At 44.7% G+C, this 18,599-nt stretch overlaps 1 protein-coding gene across 1 annotated transcript; it reads right to left on the bottom strand.

Annotated features, from left to right (window-relative positions):
- Nucleotides 1-154: 154 nt before the first annotated feature.
- On the bottom strand, nt 155-16,465 carry LIPM (lipase family member M). The gene is made up of 9 exons (XM_027596406.2): nt 16,175-16,465; nt 13,375-13,492; nt 10,175-10,373; nt 9,221-9,330; nt 6,577-6,713; nt 6,051-6,197; nt 4,926-4,997; nt 3,646-3,717; nt 155-454 (listed from the first exon to the last, which is right to left on the bottom strand). The coding sequence occupies exons 1-9, from the start codon at nt 16,271-16,273 to the stop codon at nt 185-187; spliced, it is 1,224 nt and encodes a 407-aa protein (XP_027452207.1). The 5' UTR covers nt 16,274-16,465; the 3' UTR covers nt 155-184.
- Between the last annotated feature and the right edge of the window lie 2,134 nt (nt 16,466-18,599).

Below are 18,599 nucleotides of genomic sequence, written 5' to 3'. Positions count from 1 at the left end.
ACCCAATGAGTATTTTAATGAGCTAAAAAAAATTTAAATGTCCGTTTTAGTGTCAAATACAGGAACTCTGAAGGAATGCGTATTATATCTCTGCCCTCCCTTCCCCACCCCCTTCTACTGATAGGGGAGGTTTCCAGTTTCTGGAAATCCTGAAAAATCCTAAGACTCATCAGTATCGGATGCTTCACAGCCTGATCTCGCACTTTCCCCGGGAGAAGCTGGTCTCCTCCTGCTTCATCAGATGTATGATCTCATTGTACATACGGTGAGGAGCATCCAAGCCCCAGATGAAATCCACATGTGCCCACTCAGGAATGTTCTTATGGTAGATGAGATTGGTCACCTCGGAGAGCAGCGTCTTCACGTCCTCTGGATTTGAAAGCCAGTCCTGACCCCCCGTCCACACTGCGGTGGGGACCATCATATCTCTGACCTTGTACCTTACGGGAGTTGGCTAGAAAAAAGGAATCATTTTTAACTGTCAGTAACATTTGGATTTCCAAACTCACGGTTTCTATTTCAAGTCAACAGAGTCAAAACATGTCATGTGTTGTGAAGAAAAGTGCACAGGCACCGCAGCCAAACAGGACCCCATCCAGAGTTGTCTGTTCAGCCCCTACTTGAAGGTACAGTCGGTTAGCCTCAGTTTCTTCATCTGGGAAATGGGGATGACGCTTGTACCAACTTACGAGGCCAAGTGACCAACCATGTGAGTGGCTTCCCACCTTGAGCATAAATTTTCAATTCTTTTTCTCCCTATTAATAAATATTTAAAACATACGTTGCCTTTGGAAGATAATGTTCCTGTCCTTTTCAAGGCTGATTTCACAAATTTCATGAGGCCAGAGGGAGAGAGATTCTCGAGGGAAAGGCAAGAGATTGGAGTCCCCTGAGAAAGGTAGGGGGTCTTCACAGAGACTTTCTGGGAGAACGGAAAGGCCTTGAGGCAGTCCAAGCTCAAAACCTGGAGAAGCCAGAGGCCCTAGAACTCGGGTCATTTGAGCGGGGGGGTGGGGGTGGGGTGGGGAGGGGTAACAATTAGACCCCTGTTCCAGTCCCCCATCACCCGAAGAAAGGCATCTAGGATTCCGAACTGACGATCTCCCTTATTCAAGCAGTGCTTCTAGATCAGACTGGCTGGCTGAGCCCTGAGGTTAATCAAGCACCTAGAACTCTCCACAGTAATGCTGAGCCCCGATTCTTCTCAGAAAATCCACCGTGGAGCCAAGGCTTCAACCCAGGAGTCTTGGTTGATTCTGTGGCTTTCTAAGAATTTAGAGTTCAAGCCTGAGACTGTGATTTACAATAAGGAGAAATGGGTCTTCATCCCCATTTCTGGCACAGACCTCCTTTTTTTTTTTTTTTAAGAAATGATTCTTTTTTTTTGTTTTTTTTTGTTTTTTTTAAGATTTTATTTATTTATTCATGAGAGACAGAGAGAGACAGAGAGAGAGAGAGAGAGAGAGAGAGGCAGAGGAGAAGCAGGCTCCCAAGGAGCAGGGAGCCCGATGCGGGACTCGATCCCAGGACTCTGGGATCATGACCTGAGCCGAAGGCAGACGCTTAAGCATCTGAGCCACCCAGGCGCCCAGACCTCCTCTTTACCCTTGGAACTTACTCAGTGACAAGAGCCAATAAAGTGTCTTTTGTTAAGTTAAAGAGGTGACTTTTGGACTTGACTGAAGGATGGGGTCTGGTCGCCAGTGGAGCCAAGCCTGTGGTTAGAGGGTTGGAACTTTAAGTGCTGCCCCCAACCTCCAGAGAGGTGAGGGGGCTGGAGATTGAGTTCAGTCGCCGATGGCCAACAATTGAATCAATCATGCCTATGTGATGAAGCCCATAAAAACCCTAAACAAGGTTGGGGAGCTTCCAGGCTGGTGAACACGTGGAGATTTGGGGAAAGTAGCTGGCTAGGAGAGGGCTGGAAGCTCCTTGACCTTCACCATACACTTCCCTCTGCATCTCTTCCTTCTGGCTGTTCCTGAGTTACAGTCTTTTGTAATAATGGATGATCTAGTAAGTAAAATGTCTCTCTGAGTTCTGTGAGCCAATCTGGCAAATTAATAGAACCCAAGGAGAGGGCTGTTAGAATCTTTGAGTAGAGCCAGTGGGTCCAGAAGCATAGGAAGTACCTGGGCTTGAGATTGGCATATGAACTGGAGGGCAGTCTTCGCGAACCAAGCCCTTACTCTGATGCTATCTTCAGATAGTGTCAGAATCGAGTTAGATCGTAGGACACCCGGCTGGGGTCTGGAGACCTGCCTGTTGGTGGTGGGGAATCTCCCTGTGCCCACACACACATAGGAAGTTGGTGATCAGAGTCACCTTTCATGGTCTAACTTAGATAGGAAAGGTTGGAATATTCTACGGCGCCAGTCATGTATTTTTCTCATTTTACAGGTGAACTGAATTCAGGTCTAACTCTAAGGAGCTGTGATTCTAGAATGCCTTTTTTGCCTGCATGTTTTCTTTTTCTTTCCTGCGGCCTACGTTGCCTGAGCTGCTTTCTCTAGAATTTAAAACATTAATGCTGATAAATAAAAAACCATCTTGGAGCCGGAATGTTTTCTCCAAAGACATGTATTAGGAAACATTGAAGAAGGACCTAATAAAAAGTAGGTGATGCCCGTGACCTAGAGTTTGTTGGTCAGGGCACTCCCCAGTCTGTCCGACTTCCTAGGCTTTTATATCTAGACTGATGTACTGGAGTGGATGTTACATATGATCCAAGACTCTCAGGGGTTGGCCTCTGTTTGTCGGGCTCCCTCTGGCTTTATGTTTGTATGGTCAGTATTTGTTTGTATTCATATACAAGCTAACCAATAATCTTCAGTGGGGATTTTATGCTCAGAAGAGTTTAGCACCCACTTCTGACTCTCCACAACTGTTCATTTTATTCTAGGGCATCGGCTGTGCATTTTCTTAGATAATGTAATACCTTTTCACATTTTTCCCTTGCAAATGACAGATGCATTAAAAGTGTGACCAGCAGAACTCTTAAGGATTATCTAGTCTAATAATAATAATAATTATTATTATTTTAAATAGGCTTCACACCCAGCTTGGAGCCCAATGCTGGGCTTGAACTCATGACCCTGAGATCAAGACCTGAGCTGAGATCAAGAGTCGGACGCTTAACCGACTGAGCCACCCAGGCGCCCCAGTCCAGTAATTTTTAAAGATAAAGACATTGGCGTCTGCAGAATGAAAGCAGCCTATCCATGACCCCACAGGTGGTAGGACCGAGGCAGGCACAAGCAACCCTCACTTGCCACTAAAGGCCCTCTTATGTGCTGTGAAGCAAACTAGTCCCTGCCATCTTCATCCCTGGTTTTGTTTTTTATTTTTATCTTTTGACCCTAAGAGGATCCTTTTAGTGACCACCAGAGTCTACACTCTTCCCTTCACCATATCTACCCCATCTTGCTCCTTAGAAGCCCAAGTGCCTTGTTCATGGTGGCCGACTCATCAGGAAAGTTCTCCTACTCCGTTATGAAAGCAGGAAGCGTCTTGGCGAAGCTGTGAACTTCTCTCTCTTCAAATGGAGTCAAGCCCGAACTCAGATTTGATTCCTGCCTCTACAAAAAAACTGTTATTATAACTTCCCTCCCATTTATTTAAAAAGGATGTGTTTGATTTTCTTACCTGATTGCCTTTCTCCAGATTTTTGGTCTCATTCCCCCAGTCAAATGCCCGGAATTCCCCAGAATTCATTGCCTAAAAAGAAACAAATTGACATGGCTTTCAAATGCATCCCTGGATAAGGGTGGGGTGAGCAGGTGCTACCAAGTCTGCAGTCGTAAGCCAATTGGAGGGCAAAAGCCAATTGGAGAGCAAAAATCCACTCGGTGTTAGGATAATCTTCGAGAGAGCATAAGGGCAAGAGTAAGGCCCCTTCGGGGAGGAAAATGCCCTGGAGACACACTTGCCACCTTGTCCTACAACTCCAGGAAGTGCATCCCCGACGTAGTCTGTGTGCAGGTGGCTGTCTCCGCAGGCTGCCACGGGAGAGCGCCCCCTAGCGCCGCGCCGTGTGGTGATTCAGGGAGAAGGCGACCAAAATTTCACCTCATTCAGAATTCTTCTTTCCTTTTGGCTGTAAAGTCTCGCTCCCCATACACACGCACACACACTCACACACACACAAATAGAGCCATGACCTTAGAGGAACAATTTAGGCTCTAAATCTTTAGAGAAACAGATAGAACCGGTATTTATGATTTGTAAAGGTCACCCTCAGTATGCTTAAAACTTTCTGTTTGAATTAGGAGCCCTCCATTTTTTTCTCAACGAGGCTGTGGTTGTAGTAGTTGAGAATCTACGGTTAACTGTGATCTAGCTCTCTGTCTTTATCTCCATCCTTATTTCCACAGCAAATCAACCACTCTTCCGTATCATCTATAATGAGCAATATTAGGTGCAGTCCTTCTTTATAGGTGAGGCAATAATTAGCATCCACACTGTCCTTGAATGAGTTCTGGATGATCTGAGATCTGCCCCACTGCCCCTAGAGACAGTTCCTGTGACTGGTGATCGGGACAGTCCCTTCTGTGATTGCCCGTGAAATCTGCGGCACAAAGGACTCCTGTGAATTAGGTCCTGCCTTCTTCCCATTTTTATTACCACTTGACCATTGTGCTGGAGGAGCCGAAAAGGAGAATGGAAACATGATCTCCAGCCTCATCTGAAGTCACACTCTTAAGGCCCACTAAAGATTCCTTAGGCCAACGCTCCCCCCACCACCATCTCCTGAAAAGATTCAGTGTTCTGGATCAAATTCACGGTCAAAACAGCATTGCCAAGATCATTGTCCATCTTGGAATAAATGTGAAATAACCCCTGGGCCGTCAAAAGGACATCCTTTGACTGCTCCAGACAAAATACACAGAGACCCTTGGCAAAGACAACAGAGTTAGCATTCCTACCTGGCTCCAGTGTAGGATATTTTGCACGGACGTCCCGCCCAGAATGTGAGCGACATACACATTTGCTCGGCTCTGTAACAAAACACGAGTGGTTTGTGGGGCATGGAAAACTCACAAGACATGCATCTTGTCAAGACCACATCTCCAGGGTGTCAGATTGAGAAATGGGAATATCATCAAGTTATCAGCAATTATTCACACATCAGTAATATACACACACGCAATAAATAAAAAATGCCACTAAGTGTATCCCCGGGCACCCCGGGTATTTTTTCATCTGAGAAGAGCTTCCCTTTAGACATCTGACTTCTCCTTTTAAAAAACTTTACCAGAATAATTAAGGATGAGGGCTCTAGAATTGGGTCTGTATTCAAATCCTACCTCTGCCATTCAATTTTTAGGTCGATTTGGGAGTTATTGAAAGCCTTAAATCTCAGGACAGTAGTCTGTAAAAGGAGGCTATTGATCATACCTGTCTTATAGGATTGTTACAGGGAATCACTTAGCCGGGTACATAATAAGTGTGTATCAAATGGTAGCGATTAATCATTTTGTTAAGAAAAAAGGAAAAAAATCTTCAGAAGTGAAAGATATATTCCTCCAGCTTCTGGAGGTGCTGCTGGCAGACAGCACCCCACTGTCAGGCTTCCTTGGGGGGCCACCCCAGGTGCAGAAAGCTGCCCTGCCCAGCGTCTCCCCTGGCGACATCTGTAACAGATGACAGGTTGAGCTGTGAGTATAAAGACCAACCCTCTCTCTGTAACTTAGGACAGCTTAGAAGGGTATCCCCATCTTCACATCAACTGAGATTCCCACAGAGATTGCATCACGGCTTGATGTTTTCAATCTACCAAATCCTGCTTCCTTCCCTTCCCTGGTGTTATCCTAAGGGTATTACCCCAAATCGTTGTGCACACCCTTCTCCGCCTCCCGGTCTATGACGTCAGTGTCCAGAGATGCCCTTATGTCAACCTTGACTCAGACTGTGTTGAAGTATTTTCTGCATGTTAGTATGATTTGAAGAAAACGGAATAAGTCTCCCCTGGCATTAGCTCACTCTCAGGAGGTGAGACTCACTCCTCGCTTTGCTTTGGAAAACTAAGAATTGACTAGGCTCCCACTTACCATGTTCATATTGTTTGTATTAAATCCTCCCATAAGAAACAAGAAGTTGCTACAAATCTGATCCATAATCATCTGACCACACAGGTAAATAGCAAACTGTCTGAAGAATCTGGTCTGGTACAGAAATTCTTTTCTGCCAAACAGTCCCTGTAAAAACATGACATGGAATTGTAGTCATTACATCAGAGTCGAAAAGAAGTGAGTCTAATTTAAAGGCATACAGATCTTCCAAAACTTATAACGGAGCCCATCATAAGTTGAAAATATTGTAAATCAAAACCTGGGAGCTCTGGCGGCTGCCCAGCATCGCAAGAGAGGTTTGTCTCAAATATCACTAGGCCAGGAAAAGATCAACATTTAAAATTCAGAGTGTGGTTTCTACTGATTGCGTATCGCCTGTGCACCATCACAAAGTCGAAAGATCGTGAAGTTGAGCTATTGTATGTCGGGGCTGTCTGTATGTCTTAGCAAATTGGGTTGGAGGACTCGTCTACGCAGATAAGGAATTATCTGAGGAGCCACATACCTTGATCATCATATCCGGCAGCAACAAAAATTTGGTACCAGGGCTTGTTGCATGTTTAATAGTGGCTATGGGCGCTAAAGCAAAATACATTTTGATTTTCTGAGCCAGTTCTGGCATGGTGGAAAAAGCAACAAAGCCTACAAGAGAAGAGATAGGTCAGTGTGGATATTGCCTATCCCAGAACCCAAAGCTGTGATTGCACTTTTATCAGGTTATTTCAGTAACTATGTGTAATTGGGTCTTAACTGTCCTAGGAAAGTATAAGCTCCTTGAAGAGGAAAACACCAGTAGCCAACACACCTCGGTGTTCCCTACGACACCTGGCATATCTTTTCCAGCTAGTAGTTTCTCATTGCATGATCGAATTAAACTATTGAGTCCAATAGTATGGACTTTGAGAAAATATATATACAGAGAATAACTATGTGCCAGACACTTTTCAGGGCACTTTTGTGGTTCTTATCTCATTGAATTCGCAGACTCTTGTGAGGTGTTTTTAACAAATCTCTACTTTACAGTGAACGGAACTTAGAACTAGAGAAATTGCCCTGTTGATCAGTAACAAGCAGGTTCTGTAATAAAATGAGTGTTGGGATAGCAGGGTTTCTGCTGGTCTCATTGATTCCTACCTTTCCTGGAACCCAAACTGTAACATGATCTCAAAAACAAGCTGTCTACTGAACTGGATCCTAACTGTTATTTTTGTTATAGATCAGGTCTGGGGCCCTGGCTAAATCAGTCTGTGCCCCAGTTTCTAAGCCTATGAAAGTCTCTGAATTATCACCGGGTAGGGACCATCCCTGTGGAGACTTGGCGAGAAAAAAGGTTATCATTTAAAGCCAGGGCGTGGTCACTGTGTTTGAAATACTCTGCATCTGTGCACTCCCTAGCTAGGCCGATATCTGCAACTTGAGTGGGAGGCGAGCGGGGCAGAAGAAGACTGGTATCACGTGACTCCCTCCCCTGCCGTGCGCCCCCCACCCCGTTCCTGGGGGTGAGTGAGTATTCATGAAGAATGCATCCTTTTTTTTTTTTTTTTAAAGATTTTATTTATTTATTTGAGAGAGAGAGAGAGAGAAACAGCATGAGAGGGGAAAGGGTCAGAGGGAGAAGCAGGCTCCCCGCTGAGCCGGGAGCCCGATGCGGGACTCGATCCCAGCACTCCGGGATCATGACCTGAGCTGAAGGCAGTCGCTTAACCAACTGAGCCACCCAGGCACCCTGAAGAATGCATCCTTATCAACTTTTCCCTCCACATGATTAAGCTAGCTAGCCCCATGCAAAGGCAGGCCCAAGAGTGACTTGTTCCTCTTGCTCTCCCAGGCGTACCGTCAGTAGGATTGGGTGGGAACTCCATTAAACTCTATTCCAGCTGGATTGTGACCCTATTAGAACTCCTCTCAAATGTCAAGTTTGAGAATCCTCGCTAACTTCTCCCAGCGATTCTTTCTCTTTATGCAAAGTTAGTACAGGTTCTCCATCTAAAGAGCTTCATGGTTGACAACTAGAAGAATCCCATGCTTTTTTGCCCCCCTTTTCTTCTTGAAATAGCATTTGGCCTCATCATCAGCACCTTTATCTTAATGTCAAGCTGGACAATTTGAGTGTAGAGCAAAGAAACTCTCAGAGGTCTCTAGCCATTAGAGCAAGAGTGGGGATTAACACCCCAGCTTGCTCTCTATCAAGTGTGTGGTGAGACGTGGCATCCCCAGAGCCAGTTAATGTTGTTGGAAAATCCAGAGAGGAAAATATGAAAGTCAGACTCTTTTCGTTCGCCAGAAAGCACCAGATAAAAATAAACCCACTGAACTCCTGCCCTGAGTTCCAGGGGGGTGTGCTCACCTGTCTCCTCAGCATCCCATACCCTGGCCTTCCCCTATAGGTTTGGCTCAGGGTGAAGGTAAAGAGTGCTCTCAGCCTTCCCAGGGAGAACCTTCTCCCCATGACACACACTGTGCCCTTCCTTGTCCTGGTCTAAGCCAAACACTTTTCCTACTGCCTTTGGTCTGAGAGAGAGCCAGAGGACACAGCCTCCACTCCCGTCTCCCCAGTGATGACCTGTATCCTACAGGGGCTGTGAGTTAAGGTTTCCCACAAATTCACCAAAAGCAAAAGGACAACAGCACGAAATTCCAGACATTGGCCGTAGAAGGGAAGGAAGAAGACTTGAATGAAATCTGCCAGCCGTCCTGTCTGTAATGTGACCACCATGCTTACTGTTTATGGAATTGAGTGCACACTTTGGGCCAGAAACTTCTCTTAGACTTGTGTCTTAGACGAAACCCCTGCCTTCACAGAGCTGATCCACATTGTCCCTGAGTAGTTCGAACACCTCTAACTCCCCTATGAGGGAGTTACTATCTTCATTTTGTAGATGAGGAAACTGAGATCACAGGGGTTGGACAATTCACTCAAGGACATTCACCTAAGAGGTGGTAGAGCCACATATGATCTAATCCCACGTCTGTCTGCCTCCAGAGCCCTTGCTCCTTCTGCTACTTTCGTCCCCGACTTCCATAGCCCTCAGAGTCACTGAAGAGGTCAGGGCCAGAGCCGAGAGAAGGTCGGGTGCCAGACCCCAGGCACCGCCGAGCACCATATGCCCACATCCCTGACTATACAAACCTGCTCCCATCGAACTTACCCATGGTGGTGCCCTGTGAATAGCCGACATAGTAGATCTTTTCCTGGCCGGTTTTGTGCAAAATAAAGTTTATGACTGCAGGAAGGTCAAACCTAGCCATCTCATCATAACTATAAGGGGGGGGGAAAGACAAAGTTACATGAAAAATTAGAATCAGAAACAGTGAAAGCAGCCCCTGGGGTTTGCAAACAAGCTCCTGAGTCGTCAGTCCCACCAGCTTGTGACCGTGCCCCTCGAGACCCTCAGGATGGACTTGTTTCCCACCCGTGACACATGGGGGCCCCTGGGCTCACAGACTATTTGCACTATTTGTACCCCGCTGTTTCTCCAGATAGTATCACAGAGTGATAATCATCTTCAAGGAATATTTACTGAGCACATGATCTACTGCCTGGTGAAGGTGTCCTGCTATATAGTTAGCAAAGCAGCACCTGGCTATACAGATTCATTTGTACGGAAAGGATTATAAATGCCGCAGGGGCCCTTGTCCGATGACATGGATGAAGAGCAGGTTGAATGCCAATAGGTAATTTACATAAAAACATTAAAAACCTTTTGTAAGACCGTGAGATATGTATTAGCCAAACTGATGGTCCCTAAGGCTTAATAGTTTCCCCAATATCTCTAATGTTGCCTGATCTCATCTCTTTCTGGGGGTGCTTGTTCTTGTCATTACTCGGGGGGGGAGTTAGTCCCAGGGTACACATCTGCAAGGACGTGGACCTACACCTTCTCTCAACCACCTGACACAAACCACCATCTCACCCTATTAGCCAGACCCATTCTCCTATTAGGGAAACCCAGTCCCTCCCTCTGCTTCCCCAAATTAAAACAATTGGGTCTATCTTGGTAGGATATTGATGACCCAACCAAAGTAAATCATCCAAATGCTAGGAGCCACATTCTTTACCGGGTTCTCCCAAAGACATCTGTGTCTGCCTCCACTCAGTATACCTGAAAGCCCAGAACTCATCTTGGTCTACGGAGAGGGTCTTGTGTTTACGAGACCAGGTGTTCCCCCTGCTATTCCCCAGCCACACGTCAAAACCGGCGTCTGCCAGAATGAAGCCCAGGCTGCTGTTGGGCAGGTTGAAGATCCAGTGGCTGGCGTCCCCATTCAGGCCATGCTGCAGTAATACCACTGGCCTCGGACCTACGTGCAAGAGAATTTCAGCCATGAGACATGTTCTCCACCTTTCTTGTTACCCTCTAGTGTGCAAGCGCTTTCAAGCTCAACAGACCCGTGTTCAAATTTTTATTTAGCTGCTTGTTAGATCGATTATATTAGTTGGTCACTTAACCTGTCTGTGTCTTGATTTCCTCATCAGAAAAACAGGGTTTTTGTTACGACTAAATAATATAGTGCACAGGGAACAGACGGCAACAATGCCTGGCATAGAGAAAGAATCAGTAGAGTTTGGCTTCCATTGTTGTCTTCCTGTAGTTCTTACTCTCACTTGGTGTGTCTGGGCACCACTGAGGATATTGGAAATGCCCAGGACATAGTATAGTCTAATTATTAAGGTAATTATGTGATTATAAATATAATTAAATATTACATAATTATAAATGTATAGATAATGAACGTATATATATATATATATATATATATATATATATATATACACACCATAATGTATAATCGTTTAATGATTACAGGCCCTTCATGTCAAAAAGATTCACAAGCCAGCTTGAAGGAGCTCCCACTGCCCAAATATGGGAAAATTTGAGACTCAAAATAAACAATGATAGCTATAAATCGTATCCCAGTGAATAAATTAAGGATGAGTGAGTCTAGGGGCGCCTGGGTGGCTCAGTTGGTTAAGCGTCTGATGCTTGATTTCGGCTCAGGTCGTGATCTCAGGTCAGGCTCTCAGGGATCCATGATTGCTCGTGACCCTGAGATCATGACCTGAGCCGAAATCAAGAGTCAGACGCTTAACCAACTGAGCCGTCCAGGTGCCCCACATTGTACACTTTAAGTATATACTATTTTATTTGCTGAGATGAAAAGAATTTTTTTAAAATAAAGTGAATATCACCAATACTGGAATAAGCCATTATCATGTGCTTCATGATGTGACATGCTGAGGACACAACTTCACTTCTGCCGTATTCGGGCCAAAATGTATAACCTGAATCACATCATGGAGAAACATCAGACAAACAAAACTGAAGAGCGTTCTATAAAATAACTGCCCCCAAACTCTTTAAAAATGTAGAGGTCAAAAGAGACAAAACTTGAGAAATTGTTTCAGTTCATAAAGGAGACAAAAAGTCATGAAGACTAAATGTGGCATATGACCGTGGATGAGACTACTGACCAGGAAGAAAAGCAAACACAAAGGACTTGTATAACCGAAAACATTTGAATATGGGCTGTGCAGTAGATACTAATATCAATCAATGTTAATTTCTACTCTTGCTAAATGTGTTGTGATGATAGAAGAGAACATCCTTCTTTATAGTGAAGGGGATCAGGATACGACCCAACTTACTGGGTCCTTGCAGAGGCAGCAGGAGCTGGCCACTAGAGGGGAGTATTCTGCACCAACTGGACCAAAAGGGCAGATGGATGGATACCCTGAACTCCCAAACTCTGGGGTGATAAGTGAACGGTGTAAGTGAACAGGATGTGAGAATGGAAACTCCATCCATGAATAGGGGTGCAGGTGACCTGTGAGCTCAGGCACCACCACAGTCACTCGATGGCTTGGGAGAGCTGTGCCTTGCTTGCCTCCTAGGATTTGTGGGGCTCACTGAAGAGTTCTCTCTGCATCTCCAGGCTCTCTGTTTATGTGTATAAAAATCGTTCATTCATTCGTTCATTTGTTCATTCATTCGTTCATTCCACACATATTTATTAGCACCCAGAATGTGCGTGGCGTTTTTTTAGGCACTGGCTGTATAGCCTTCAACAAAATAAAGTCCCAGCTCCCAGTGAGTTTACATTCCGGTTGGGGGAGACAGATAATAAACCAGCAAATTATATTATCTATCCTACCAGGTGGTAAGTGCTGCAGGGGATGTAAGCAGGATAAGGGGCCAGACTCTACTAGGTGACAAGGAGCTGCTTCAAACGCACTGAGGTTGGAGCATGCTGGACATACAGAAGGGACAGCTATGCAGCTGGTTAAAAAAAAAAAAAAAAAAGCTGGTCTTCAAAAAGCTGCACGCGTGTAAATTGGAATAAAATAGAACCCTGAAGTTTGCTTATGCCAAAGATGATAGCATTTGCCCAGCAGTCTCTGGTCCTAGTTGAGAACATGGGCTACAGTGGCAGACAGGTCTTGATTTGACTGCGGGTTTTGCAATATTCTGGCAAGTGCTAGCATAGACCTTCTGGACAAGTTACTTAACCTCTGTGAGTGGCAGTTTCTTCAGATTATTGTGGAAGTTAAGAGAAACTAATGCAAATAAAGCACAAGCTATCAGAGCTGGCTTTTAGAAAGAACACAGTATAAAATTTTATTATCTGTACTCATGACAAATACTGTAGTTGCTGCTATAAATGTAGAGCTAGAGTATTCAAAGGAATACAGAACACTTTCATTGGTAATGAATGTGAATATTTTTTAAAAACCAGCAATAGCTGAAAACCCCATATACAAAAAATGGGATTGTATGAATTGAAGAAATGTATCAGAAAATTAAAAATGTACATCTATTTCCTGATTCTTAAAAAAACTTCAGTGAAAAGCTGAGCAACATCTCAAATACTTAAAGTGCTATATGGACGGGGAATACAGAGTACGCAGGGGTAAGCGCCAGGTGCCATATTGGAGTTTGCCTTCTTCATGAGCAGGGGTTGATATGGTCTGTTCAAGAGACCATCAGTGGATATTCTAGAATATCTATCTAAGAGGGGTTTGGGGAATGGGTTAAGTGCTAGAAAGCGTCAAGAAATGGGCCTTTCTTGAAGGTCTTTTTTTGTTTTAAAGCAAACGCTATGTTTCTTTGAGATCATTCCGGATATTTGGGGTAAATGGGGTGGTGTTGATGGGGAGGAAGGGGGAGTGAAGCTATTTTTGGCTCAAACAATGGGCCCCAGTCTATAACAAGAACCCAGACTCCCCTCTACACACTCAAACCACAAGGAAATCATTACTATAGAGAAGGCTGCCATGTTGGGGTGGCATGGGGGTGAACCATACCTGTTTTCTTAAGCTGCGCTGGGCCTTGAGGAATTCTGTTAACTGAAAGGATGTACCCATCTTCTGTCACAACCTCATACTCTTCACAAGGGTAGCCTTGATGTCGGATGATTTCGCTCTAAGGAAAAGGCAGTGTCTTTTGAGTTCAGTTCCGTATGGCTATGCTCTCAACGATCCAAAAGTAACAGGTAGATTCCTTGACTCTGGAAGTTATAGAAAGGGGTCCCACGTTTTCCCTAGTTACTCATGTTATCTTAGAAGAACTAGCCAGCCCTCTCTAGTACTCATTTTCTTTGCCTTTAATGTAGAGACTGGACTAGAACAATGGTTCTCAAAGTGTGGGCCCTGGACCAAAAGGCTCAGCATCACTTGGGCCCTTGCTAGAGATACAAATGATCAGTTTCCACCCAAACTGATTGAATTGGGAACTCTGAGGATGGGGCCCAGCAATCTGTGTTTTAATAAGCTCCTTTGGAAATTCTGATTCACTGTATTGTTTAAGGACCACTAGACCGGAAGACTGATTCCAAAGCCTGGGTGCATGCCAGAATTATCTGGGGGCACTTAAACCTACAGATTCCTGGGCTCACTTCAGGTTAGGGGCCAGGTAATTGTAATGCACCCAGTGAGGCGTTCTTCCTAGGACAGCTTATGAGAACCTTCAGACCACGCGTTCCCTACGATTCTCTTCATCTCTGAGAATCACAGATTCAAGAGCAGTAGCTCTTAACATGTTTAGGTCAGGGATCCCTCAGGGAATTTGAGGAGAACCTTAAAAATGAACATGCACATGGACACACAGACACATTTTTTATATTTACTCTCAGGGGTTCCTGATTCCTGGTTGCCTATATATGGATCCCTGTTTAAGGACCTCTACTCTATACAGTCATTACATGTGGAAACTCTTTGTAAAATATGAAGCTTCGGAAATCTCTTCAGTAGCCTCCCTATTTCCACCCACCTTCATCACCCCGAGGAGGGAATCATTTCTCTCAGCTTTAACGGGACCGAGAGAGGAGAAAGCCAGGGGTGAAATGCCCAGTGTAGAGCAAGGGAAAAGGGGCATAGTAGTTAAGAGAAAGACCCTGAGGTCTCCCTGCCTGCGTTTTAATCCTGGTTCTAACACAAACTAGCTATGTGATCTTGGGAAAATAGGTAACCTGTCCCTGTTCCTCAACTCACTCATCTGCAAGTCACGTGTACCAATGGTCTTTACTCCATGGGGTTCTGGCAAGGAATGTGAAGACACAATGCACATATATAATACTCACTCGGTTACCTGGAATGTAGTAGGCATTCGGTGAGCATCAGTGACTACTAGAATTAAAAATCACCCCCAACTTCTCAAGTAACTCTTATTTATTTGCAGACTTCAGCTTAAGAGATCTTTTTCCAGAAAAACTTCCCTGAATTCCCTGGATTATGTCCCCCTTGTCTACATTTTCTTCCTCGATTTCACTGCTTTCGTAATTAGTAACTGAGGGTCTATTTTCCCTGCTGGACCCTAAGTTCCATGAACTGGGGTCTTTTGGTATTCGTAGATCTCTCTGGAATCTCACTGACTAGTGCAGTATCAAGGGCCTGTTAGGTGCTCAATTAACACTAGCTAGAAAGAAACAAGCAAGAAGCCAGTTGTATCCCAAAATACAGGATAGATTACATCCATATAAATCCATCTACAGAATCAAACCCATCCAGGCTCTGAACCACTCGTGTTCTACCTCATCGAATGTATCCCAGTAATTATATGGATTTCCTATTTTACTTTGCTTCTCCAGGCATAAACACTCAATGGCAGAGTCCAATTTAATGGGTTTTGGTATTAGGGTTCCTGAAGACCCAACAGCGCCGAGTGCTGGACACACCCAGTGGGTGAGGTTCGGGGAGACCGGTTCTGCCTATAGCCGAAGACATCGCCTCCATGCAATAACTCAGAGGAATGTGTGTGGGATCTTCCCAGGGCCGGTGAGCTGGCAGGAGCCTCTCCTCACCTGGGAGGGTTGATTGCACGTTGGTTACAATTATGAGCTTTGTGTCCAGGCAGGCCCGGATCTAAATTGCAGCTCTGCTCTCTGAAGTGGCATGGCCTAACTTAAGTTGCCAATAGCCCCTTATTCTCAGGTCCTTGATTTTGAAAAATGGGGCTGATCCCGTCCACTGAGCCATACCTTGACAACTTTCGATCACCGTGTCTGCCAAGTGGTAAGTATAACTACGTGGTGGGCATTCCTAAACTCAACCCAGAACCTGAAAGTAAGCCCAGCACTGGGATACCTAGAAAGACGCCACATCATTCATGAGCCTTACGTACATGAGGCCCTCTAGATTTTACCAAGGCCAGTCAACTGAGGTCCCAGTCTAAAAGAGGGTATGGAGAACAGAAGCTACTAGAAGCCGGCGTCCTGACAGTAGGAAGGGAGGACTGAGCAAGTCAAAAAGGAATAAAAATCATAGCTAAAGTGGAATTGCCAAGGGTCTGGGTGTGGCTCAAGATGCCACGATGATGTCTCTGCTCGTAGAACGAACCGAAGAATCCAAGGAAAAGTTACCTTGTGCTTGGGGCAAAGGGATTAAGTCATTCACCCGAGTTTACTGAATCTGTTCAAGGAGGACAAAGGTTGACACAGACCGAGGTTAGCATTCTTCCCAGTACAACGTGCTTATTTATAACTATGCTCTGCTAGCAAAAATCACCACCACATAGAAATATAATATATAATGCAGATAATGCACAGATGCACAAGTTAGCATGTGAACCACTTCATTTCCCCCCAAACACAGAAAAATCCCAACTTACAATATTCATGAATGCTTCCGGATCCGCAGCTTTAGTTGGCATACATCCTGAATTCACATTTCTTTGGAACAAATACGCCACCAGAATCAAAAGCCACATCTCCGTTCTGTGTGAGACAATCCACACTCTTGACAAGATTTTTGGCAAGATCCAACATCAGCATTTATTTTATTTTTTTTTCCTGGCAGTGTCACCACTAATCCTAATGTCAGAAGGATCTACAGCTTTAAAAACTGTTTCCTATATGTTCCGTCCAGGATTCCTCCCCTAAATTCAGAAACAAATTCAACAATCTTGGTCGACAGGAAGGAAAGAGCTCGAAGCAGAATGGAAACGTGGCCCAGGATGTCCCAATGTCACCAGGCCCCTCCCAGTGCTCCCAGAACTCACAGTCACCAACCCTCAACTTCTAGCTGTGTAGAACTTTCTCTGATGCCATCTGGAGTTATGTGCATATGATACAGCCCATAAAACCCCTGTTCTTCCTCATCAGGAAATAGGAACCACAGGGAAGATCTTTTTTCTTTCTTTCCTAGTTTTTGTCTTTCTTTGGAGGGTGGAAAGATACCGAGTCTGGAGAAAATAAGCTTCTATAGCCACATGCCAAGGCTTCAATGATCAGTCCTTTTTTTTTTTTTTTAAGATTGTATTTATTTATTTTTTATGACTTTTAAAAAACTTTAAAAAATTTTTTATTGTTATGTTAATCACCATACAGTACATCATTAGTTTTTGATGTAGTGTTCCATGATTCATTGTTTGTGCATAACACCCAGTGCCCCACGCAGAACGTGCCCTCTTTAATACCCATCACCAGGCTAACCCATCCCCCCACCCCCCCCAGAACCCTCAGTGTGTTTTTCAGAGTGCATCGTCTCTCATGGTTCACTTCCCCCTCTGATTTCCCCCCTTCTTTCTTCCCCTCCTGCTATCTTCTTCTTCTTCTTCTTCTTTTTTTTTTAACATATGTTGCATTATTTGTTTCAGAAGTACAGATCTGTGATTCATCAGTCTTGCACAATTCACAGCGCTCACCATAGCACCTACCCTCCCCAATGTCTATCACCCAGCCACCCCATCCCTCCCACCCCCCACCACTCCAGCAACCCTCAGTTTGTTTCCTGAGATTAAGAATTCCTCGTATCAGTGAGGTCATAGGATACATGTCTTTCTCTGATTGACTTATTTCGCTCAGCATAACACCCTCCAGTCCCATCCACGTTGTTGCAAATGGCAAGATCCAGCAATTGCACTACTGGGTATTTACCCCAAAGATACAAATGTAGGGATCCGAAGGGGTTATGTGCACCCCAATGTTTATAGCAGCAATGTCCACAGTAGCCAAACTGTGGAAAGAGCCAAGATGTCCATTGACAGATGAATGGATAAAGAAGATATGATATATATATACAGTGGAATATTAAGATTATATTTACTTATTTGAGGGTGGGGAGACAGAGAGCAAGAGAGCACACAGAGGGAGAGGGAGAAGCAGGCTTCCCCCTGAGCTCAACGCAGGGTTCGATCCCAGGACCCTGGGATCATGACCTGAGCCCAAGGCAGATGCTTCACCCACTGAGCCACCCAACTGCCCCCCCATCAGTCCTTTTATTGCAGATCAATGTACTGATCAGTAGTTTTATTTAACATGTCAAGAAATGATAGGACATTTTCTCTTTTTAGCAATAGGTGAGATCATCGATTGGAAGAAAACAGATCTTCCACATTTAGGCCATTTCTATGTCCCTCAACTAAACAGACACATGCAAAAAGTTTTATTTTGGGTTATAATCACTAGCTACTGCCAAGAGATTAATGAGACAAATACCTGGCAATTAAATCATCTGCAATAACTAAAGTGAGTTGCAACCTAGTTATTTTCACAAACGAAATGTCCCAATTGGGTCAACTGTGTGGCAATGTGAGCACTTTCTTACCCTACTATTGTTTAAGCAGGCCAGGAGGATAGACTTATTGTCATTTTAAGTAAAGAATGTGTTAGAATTTAAGGGAAAAAAAGCATTCTTTGAAGTATTATATTTCTTTGCTTTTCCATCAGCTCTTCAGAACTGAGCTAACAGCAACCCCACTTAGAGACACCTGGAATGTGGTTGGTGAAGGAACCGAAGCTGGAACAGGACAGGTGAGTCTGTGAGAAGGTACCGCCCACGGTGTCAGCCTCACCTCTGCTACGCTGCAGAGGTGTAATGAGGTAAGCCTGAAGCTCTTAATCTGGTCTGATCTCAACGTTCCACCGCATTGATCTGATGCTTGCTAGGAGGGGCCCTCCGACCTAGTTCAGAAGAGCAGGGACGTCTGTCTAACACGGCAGAGAGCCCCATGGCCTTGGTTCCGGCTGAGCTCACTCTGACAGTCTGCAAAGAGACTTTCCCAAAAGGAACTTTGGCTCCCACCACTGACATTT

This window comes from Zalophus californianus, chromosome 15, assembly GCF_009762305.2.
Source record: "Zalophus californianus isolate mZalCal1 chromosome 15, mZalCal1.pri.v2, whole genome shotgun sequence".
Classification (NCBI taxonomy): Eukaryota; Metazoa; Chordata; class Mammalia; order Carnivora; family Otariidae; genus Zalophus; species Zalophus californianus.
This window is presented reverse-complemented; position numbering and strand designations above follow the sequence as displayed.

Bases quoted from the DNA above. Each gene is read 5' to 3' on its own strand.
- LIPM (XM_027596406.2), bottom strand. From the start codon at position 16,273: ATGTGGCTTTTGATTCTGGTGGCGTATTTGTTCCAAAGAAATGTGAAT. The intron at 10,374-13,374 runs GTATGGTTCACC...TCTTGCACGTAG, and splicing joins AGCGCAGCTTAAGAAAACAG to GTCCGAGGCCAGTGGTATTA. The intron at 455-3,645 runs GTAAGAAAATCA...CCTTTTTTCTAG, and splicing joins ATCTGGAGAAAGGCAATCAG to CCAACTCCCGTAAGGTACAA.